The sequence below is a fragment of the Drosophila obscura genome, unplaced genomic scaffold (assembly GCF_018151105.1).
Source record: "Drosophila obscura isolate BZ-5 IFL unplaced genomic scaffold, ASM1815110v1 contig_192, whole genome shotgun sequence".
In the NCBI taxonomy this organism is placed as follows: Eukaryota; Metazoa; Arthropoda; class Insecta; order Diptera; family Drosophilidae; genus Drosophila; species Drosophila obscura.
The window spans coordinates 2,339,908-2,348,695 of NW_024542781.1; the positions used below are offsets into that span (position 1 = coordinate 2,339,908).

Below are 8,788 nucleotides of genomic sequence, written 5' to 3' on the forward strand. Positions count from 1 at the left end.
GCTCGTCGGATGTGGCGAGCCAAGTTCCCCGACTTGTTCTTTACTGAATGCAAACTACCGCACAGCTTGCACTTAGCTTGTGTCTCAGAAATAAAGATAAAACGAGAAGGAACGTGTGAGTCGCTTCTGGGGACGCGACTCTACTTATACCCGTACTCAGTCAGTATATACATTTTTGAGCTTATAATTTTTTAGAATTTTAGTAAAAAAAAAAAAAATTTAACTGTTTACATATTTTTTCTACATCTGATATCTACATCTACATATACAATGTATATTCAACATCTAACATGTAGATTGTACATGTTCCAATTAGATTCTACATCTCCTCCGCTAGGGGTTGCTCGCGCACTGAACGCGGCACAGTGTGCGAGCGAGAAGGAAAATGAGTTGTGTTGTTGTTTGCGGGAGGGGGCAGTGGAAGCAACTGAAAATTAATTTCGTCATTTTGGCTATAATTATGATCTGATCTGATTCAGATTCAGCAGTCTGGTAGATATGGACATTCTCTACGATACTGCGTTTTTAGTTTTATCGTATCTATATATCACATGAGTCTGGAAACCAAATTTGGTTGCCCTAGCTTTTATAATCTCTGAGATCTAGGCGCTCAACAAGACAGACAGACGATATGGCTATATCGACTCGGCTATTGATGCTGATCAAGAATATATATATACTTTATGGGGTCGGAAACGTTTCCTTCTCTGCGTTACACACATCCACTTTTACCACAAATCTAGTAAAAAAAACTGAAATTTGGAAAAAAGATTATCCTCGTTGAATATAATTTGGTTAGACTTATATTCACCAGAAAAATGGCAATAATCGAGCGTACGGTTTTAAAGATATAAGCCAAAGTATGACCTAAAAGTGCGTTACATAAAACAGAAGTGGTTTTCGAGGTTGGGGTACAAAATGGCAAAACTCTGCGAATTGGATAGGGCTATCTGTATAACATTTTTTGTGCTAATAAATGAAGTATTGAGAGTTAATTTTCCAATTTTATTAAATGTAAAAACTTTTTCTGTTTTTTTGTTAAAAATCCGCGGAGGCATCTGTCGAACGTTACTGGCGTTATGTTACCAAATTCCGCGATTATAAAAGCCTAAAAATATACTGTTAGCCAAGGTTCGACCAACGTTCTGATAATGGTTTTAGGTAGTTTAATATATTAGAAAGACTTTAAGGATAAACTTTTATCAAGAACCATCTTCTTCCTAGGAGATAAACGTAAAAGAAAACATGTCTATAAAAATACCAGAAAATACCAAAAACGTGAACTTTTGCTTATTTTCATGGGTTTTAGGATGAAAGTTAATGAAATTATATGTGAATAAAGTAAATTAGTTACCTTTCAATAAATTTAGAAACAAATATCCGGAAAAAATTATATAGAAATCGGTTTTTATTGACTTTTTATGATTTTTGGCCTGGTGGACCTTTTGGCGGAACTGCCCATATATAACCCCCCTTCATCGACTATAATGGCCTCTTAATTATTTTAAAATCAGATAAATTTTCTTTTTCTACTGGTACCGATATGGTTCCTAGTGCTGTTCTTAAACTTTTTGCAGATTCTCTCTGTGTGCCCCTCCTTAAACTGTTTGTCTGGGAAAGAGTCATATATTCCCATTCATTAAAAGGGGTCTAAATCGGATGTTTCTAATTACCGTGGGATCTCCAACTTATCTGCCACTCCCAAACTCTTCGAAAAAATAATTACTTTCCAGATCTAACACTTTTGTTGTTCCTTATTCTCTGAATCGCAGCATGGATTTGTGAAATGTCGGTCTATTTCTGCTAACCCCCTGGAATTCTCCACCTTCGTGCATGCGGGTAAAAATCTTCCACACTCACGCGAAACCGTTACTCTGCCACTACTAATACTTTTGATTTGCGCGCCTGTCGCTACGCTACGTTTGTTGTGCTGTTGTTGTTTTTTAGTGGACCGTTTAAATTAAACAGCTTCTCCTGTTTTTATTCATAGGCGCTTGGTGGAAGCAGTATTTAAAAAAAACTTCGTTATCCGCTTTTTATATGCCTTTTTTGAGATATTTCTGCTAAAATTGAGATGTCAATCGATCGATCTCCTGATCAGTGTGACCGCGGACTTATCGACGAAATATACCGTCAGACCCTCAGAAATATACCGTAACGTTGTCAAAATATACCGTAAATATACCGATGTAAAATAAGGACTTAGCACACTTAGCCATCATGTACTAATTAATGCAATGCAAAAGATTTTCAGAAATGGTTCGTAAAAATTATATCGCGTATTATGATTGCCCTTGAATTATATCAATAGCTAAATTAGAATAAGCACGAAATCGCAAAAAATAAATAAACACAAAATGAATAAAAAATCATAAAACTAGCTCAATATTCTAATTTTACGTGACTATTTTTTGTTTCGAGTCGCGAATCTTCGAAGTCAATATCGATAGGTTCACCGAACTTAAAGCAGTTTGATATCTTTTGCCAGCAAACACGAAGCAAACATTGCAATTAGAGAACAAAAAACTTTAAACAAGACCAAGCAGCGGTCTGAGCAGTGTAACCGTTCGGAATGCAGTGCACACCTCTGGTCACACCACTGGTCGCTCGAAAAATATATGACATCTGTTTGCTAGCAAACAGTTTTTCGATCTGAGTACTAGGCTTAAAATGAAGTTGTCCTGGTGAACGCGCCCAATGAATTTTTCTTTTAAGATGTTTTTTATTACCGCGATTTAACTCAAGTGATGGAGGGGGCTAAGTGGGTTAAGTTCGTTTTCCGGTATTTTTGAAATTTTAGAGGTATATTTCGGTATATTTCTAAGGGGGCAGGCAGTATATTTTTGTGTTTTGTTTTTGAAGCGTGTTGCGAAGCAACTAGTTTTTTTGATTTTATAAAGGTACATAAATGCAAGGATGCATAAAAATGTCCACACGTGAACATATAAGCTGCAGCAACAGACCTGCAGTTACGGCTGGTGCTTAAGTGTTTATTAAACGTGTGAATTTTACATTTAAAGTGTGATGCTTTCAAGTCCAGCTTGGGACGTACACTGGGGCGACACACCCAAAATAACAAATTAAGCAAACACGCCCTGCAGACCATCGCAATGTTCAAAATGTGTTGTTAAATTCTCATTATAAACGTTCTCCTGCAGGTATTTCATAGACTGGTAACCAATTTCCTCTTCTGCTGCGCGTGACGTCACTTGCAAGGCTTCAAGATGAATTACGGCAGGAAAACGCCCTCCACATATCGCTCCAATCCCTCGGTGTACTCCCATGCCACGGGAAGGTATGTACTAAACAGAGATTGCTCTAATGATGGATTTGAATAACTTTCATTTTGCATATTCCTGTAGATCCTCGACAAATCTGCATTCCAAGATGTCGCGTTCGACGCGGTCTGTGCGGATTCCTTGGTACCAGCGACCGCTGCTCAAGAACAATCAGTATATTGATATACAAAAGGGTGCCATGCTCATTGGCCTGTTTGCCATTGTAAGACCATGATCCCGATCCTATTTCTGCGTATTAATTTATATTCCTTTTAGTTCCTTTCATTGTTTACCATTGCCTCGAGTGTCTTTGATATCTACTGCTATGCCATGGCCGCGCCAGGGTCCACACATTATGGCTACTATATCATATCGTATGAGTTTGTCTATGTGGGAAATAAGCATGGTATGGAATCACTGGGAACCCCATTTTAAATATAAATAAATTTAAATTACTTTTAGTGCGCAACATGTTGATTGTGTTTGCCCTGTTCTCCCTGATCATGGCTCTAATTAACTTTGTGACCAGCGTACTGCTGTGCGTGGCCCTCCGCAAGGTAAGTTGTGGGTTAGATGGTGGTACTATAAAACATTTGCATGGATTTCATTTACATTTCTCATTGCCCGAAAGCAAGAAAAACTGGCAGCAGAGAAACGTTTACTGAGCAAACGGGTAACAAATGCATCCAGCACAATCATGAATCAAGAAAATTTGCACTTGTCCCCCAACCCCCAACAATTGGCTACATTTCCTGCTTTGTTTATATAGTAATCGCCATCTGATTTCTCTCACTTCTCAGGAATACGAGCGGAAGGTGATGCCCTGGCTGTGGACCTTTGCCGTTTTCACGGTCTGGCGTGCCCTGGCGCTGATCTTCTTTGCCATTGTCAATGACTTGTACTTTGCCTACAATGTGATAATGGTGATGCTGTGGAGCATCTTCTGTCTTTTCTCGATCTATGGCTGGGCCGTGGTCTATTCGCTGTTCCTGGAGCTAGTGGATCTCACCAAATTGGAGGATTTGGCTCATTTACGCGCAAGTTTCTTGGCTAATTACACATTTAGCATTAATCTAATAATTATTTCATGTTTCAGATGGGTACAATGGCCTCGCTGCATGCCTCTACAGCTAATTCGCTCGCTGGTTCACGACCTACAACTCCTCATAGCACCGTATCCACAATGCCCGTTGGCTAGGAATAGTATTATCTATATGAGATAGATTACAACGAAATTGCACAAACCAGACCGTCCACAAGCTGCACCCCCGATGCGCTTTCTTTCCACCAACATTTAAATATTTAAACAAATGTGCATTCCATCCACCAGTATAGTGCCTTATAGATGCGTCTATCGAATACCACAAATTTTATACACGAATCTGCATAAATAGTTCTAGTTTTATTCCGTCCAACAGTGCATCTGTGTGTTCTCCAATGTTTTTTATATTGTTAAAGAATCTCTCTGCCTTTATGTACGACAAACATATCGTGTTTTTATATATACTATGTACAATCCGAATATTAGCTATATTTGTATCGAAAGTACTAAGCGACAAGCAATTACACAAAACAAAATACAAACAAATTAGTTTTGTTAATGATGTTCTCGTACAATGGATCATTTTCAGGGCGTTGACCATACGCCCACCCTTAAAAAGTAATACATCTTATTCTATGATGATTCAGAAGGCACAGTGAAGCCAACAGGGAATTTAGGGTTGCCCAATGACACCGTAGTCGATGTACTTTCAAGAAACCATTTTGCATCCAAATTAAGATGATCTTCCGGAGTTAATGATCACAGTTCACTTAGGGGACGAGTATCAGGGCGTTTACCATTGAAAAGTTATTCATCTTAATTCATGATGATTAATTACAACAACGCAATGCACAGTGCTAGTCAAAAGTGAACCGCTGTAATTCAATAATTTATAAGGAATTTTCAATCTAAGACGATTCTGTGGTTAACTTGTATACATTTTTATTTTTAACAACGCATAGTGGTGGAGGGGTTATCCTGAAGGAGACCAGACCCCAGTCAACCGCTTTTGTGTATGTATTTTACTTACAAAGAACAATCTTTGAAATACATTTGCTGCCGGACTTTCCATGAGTGTGCAATGCGCGAAGCGAAGGCATTTACTGGTCATTAACACCCGAAAATATATTATGAACCCCACACACGGGCAAAGTGGGGCAGTTCAAGAGCAGAGGCGACACAGGCACGGACACAGACACGAGCAAACGCGATGGGACTTGTAGATGTGTGGATGCGTGTGTGGTGTGTGGAGGCCAAACAAAGTTCAATCAACTGTTTTTGTTAATCATGACGACGACGACGACCGACTCTTTCGATAGAGGGGTGGTGTTGGTGCAACGGTTAACCGGAGTTTCCTCCCTCCGTAACCCCACACGACTGCAATACTTTCACGGCCTCCTGCTAATGATGGCGCATTCAGGTCTCACTCTATCATCAGCGGCAGGGTGAGGGCATCGCATCCCACTGGGTTAATTTAAACAATTGCAATTTGATTTCAGCTGGAAAACAAACTACGTCATAATCTAGTAACTCTGGAGGGGAGACTCTTTGTTCCTGTCTCTGTCTCGGTTGTAGAACGCAATTTGTTGCATGCGCCATTGACTTATCATCAGCATCAGAAATCAGGAAGAAGCAACCAACCCCAACCCCCTCCTGCAAGACAGGCAAACAAGAGATGTTGCGAACGGGGTGGGGGTGAGGGTTTGCTACGCATTAAAGTTCAACAAATTGCGTTGTCTCCGAGTCCTGAGGTTACACTCGCACTCTCACTGCATATTCTCCATCTCGCTCTGTCACTCACACAGCTGTTGATCGCACCGCAAACGGTAAATGTTCTTGTCGTGCACCTGTCGTCCCGTTCCTATCCCCCCAGGTTGAATGCACCAAAGCAAAATGGGATAAACCAAAGTGTATTAGTGTAGGGTGAGGTATTTTCAGGGAGGCGCTCTTTAAGATAAATGATTCACTAAGGGAGTTGGAGTTGCAAAATTGGAAAGAGTGTGTGTGTGTGTGTGGGATGGAGTGAGTGCCAAAATATACACAAAGCTTTAGTCTGTTCCCCTTCCACGTTGTTAGATTTGCTTCCACATGCTCAATTTATGGTCCTTTTCCCCATATGGCTGTACAATGCACTCGCTCTCACACTCAACCTTGTAGTAAACTTATATATACATACATATGTACATATGCACAAATGTATATGTAAGCATTCACCCTCTGTAGCTGGAGCTCCGTTATATGTACATATGTACATGGTACATTTTGTAAGACGCACCTTGTTATCAATCAGCTCTGGTACGCATTGTTTGGCCACCTTTGTCTTTTGCACTGCGTCATTTCCAACGGGGCACTATGCAACGGTTTGGCTTTGCCTCCCCTGCTGATTGTTAAGGCTATTCACCACGCCATGTTATGCCACCCACCCCCCACACACAGAGAGAAGTGCAGTGCAAGGTGCCTTTGTATTGAGTGAGGAATTCTTCTACCTTTGAGTGGCCTATTTTTACCCCTCTTTTCACAGACGCAATGGAAGCAAGAAAAAATGACAACTGTCATGGGAGCACTCTCTGGCGTCGCACCTTGGCTCAATACACCTTGATTGACGTGACTTTTGCCCAACTTTTTCTGTTATCTCCGGCTGCAGGGCCATACGTGTGTATGCACATTTGTATGTATTTTCCCACCTCACCATCAACGCTGGCTGCGACGCTGACTGCGCAATTGTTGCTATTGCTAAAAACAGGAAATAATTTTCGTTTTCTATAGAAAACACTGCCAGCGCAGTCGCTGCCTACGTTGCCTTCGCTGGCGTCGCTGTTGCGTGTCTGATATTTTATTTTTAACGCTCTGCGACTTTAAATTTTCTGTTCCTCTTTTTTACGTCTCGCATACTTTTCGTAGCTCTTTCGTAGCCTTGTCGGAACCCCCGAACAGGGGCTTTGCACGGAGTTCGTTAGCTTTAGCGCTCTTATATGGCTGAAATTTCAATTTGTTATTATTATCAACAAAAAAAGTCGTCGGTCGCAAGGTTAGTACAGAACGTAAGACCAGAAATGGATAGTACTGGTCAGATCTGTCGACAGTTCATACTTACATAGATAATGCTGTAGGAACAGTCCAACATGATCACATTGGATCCTATGACCTCTAATTAAACATATTTTAGCCTCACATTGCCTTTGCATTTGTTTTGCGAGTGATCAGTGAGAGAGAGGAAGAGCTACAATCACAAAAAGAATGAGTCGAGACTTAGGATGCCCTACAAATTCCTTGATATGCTTCCAGTTGGGAAGCCATTTAGTAGAACTATACTCCATAGAATCAGGCCATATGTTATTTCCCAAAAGAATAGTTGGGATAAATTTGCACAGATAAACATACAAATGTTATTCAAAATAAATATACTCTTCGAAAGGGTATACATTAACAAATTGCAGGCAAACGAAAATGTTAACCTGCAAAAATTCACCACAGCCCACCACAGCAGAGAAACGGAGACAACAGACAAATTTCACAATTTGCCTCTGTTACTTCAATTGTAAGGAAAACCAAAGCAATTAACATGCAATTGGCTGTTAATGTTAATGCTGAATGGTTACAACATAAGTATTAGCGAACGCATAGAGGGTAACATTAGTAACATTTCTTTTTTGAACAAAGTGCGCAGTTTGCACTGATGACGCAGCAACAAACACAATGACAATGTCCACAGCATAGACGACAACAACAGTTGCTTCCAATTGCTCACTGCTCTCGCACGCTCTCTCCCTCTCTGTCGCTGTTAATTTCTTGCTTTCGCAGCTAGCGAACAATATGGCGTCTTTGAAATTGTGTCGTCGCCCAATTTAAAATATTTATAAAAATCACAAATGCCAGTAAGGCGTACATGTGTATTGTACATATTTGGGGAAAATGCACATCCAGCAAAATTGACTATGATTTTTCCATTTCATTTAATTGAGCCAGCAGCAAGAGTCATATGACAGTCGGTCGTATACACTTTGCCCTCCTCTTTCGCTCTCTTCGCTGCATGGGTCTTTTGTGTCTGCTGCTCTTATTGTACTTGCACTGTACAGTGTACACTCAATTTTGCTCTGCTGGCTGTGCACTTTGCACTCATTCTCTTGGTTATTCAACATTGTTCAAGTTTTTTGTTTTTTACTTTAATACGCATTTTCAGCTAGGCGCTCTCACTTAATTTATGGCTATTTTATCACTTATTTCCTACTCGGACATTTTCACCACACCCTCTGTTAAGTGTTCGCTCTCTGGGCACTGCTCTCCGATACGCGATTTCTTTTTAACTCTGCACCCTGCACACATCCGCTGCTGGCATATGTGTTCCCACCACCGTCTTGCCCACGGCCGAGCGGCCAACAGCAGTCGTTGTGGCTGGTCGCCGCGTCCGCTCTCTATCCACCGCTGTGCGCGTTTTGAGGGCCAGAAGCATGAAAGTAGAAACTGGGCA

The 8,788-nt window shown here is 40.7% G+C and overlaps 1 protein-coding gene across 1 annotated transcript; it reads left to right on the forward strand.

Moving 5' to 3' along the window:
- The first annotated feature begins 2,858 nt into the window (after window positions 1–2,858).
- On the forward strand, window positions 2,859–4,859 carry LOC111065680. The gene is made up of 7 exons (XM_022353989.2): window positions 2,859–2,900; window positions 3,159–3,295; window positions 3,363–3,501; window positions 3,555–3,684; window positions 3,741–3,835; window positions 4,079–4,315; window positions 4,375–4,859. Exons 2-7 carry the CDS (start codon window positions 3,225–3,227, stop codon window positions 4,474–4,476), a joined length of 774 nt encoding a protein of 257 aa, XP_022209681.1. The 5' UTR covers window positions 2,859–2,900; window positions 3,159–3,224; the 3' UTR covers window positions 4,477–4,859.
- Window positions 4,860–8,788: the final 3,929 nt, after the last annotated feature.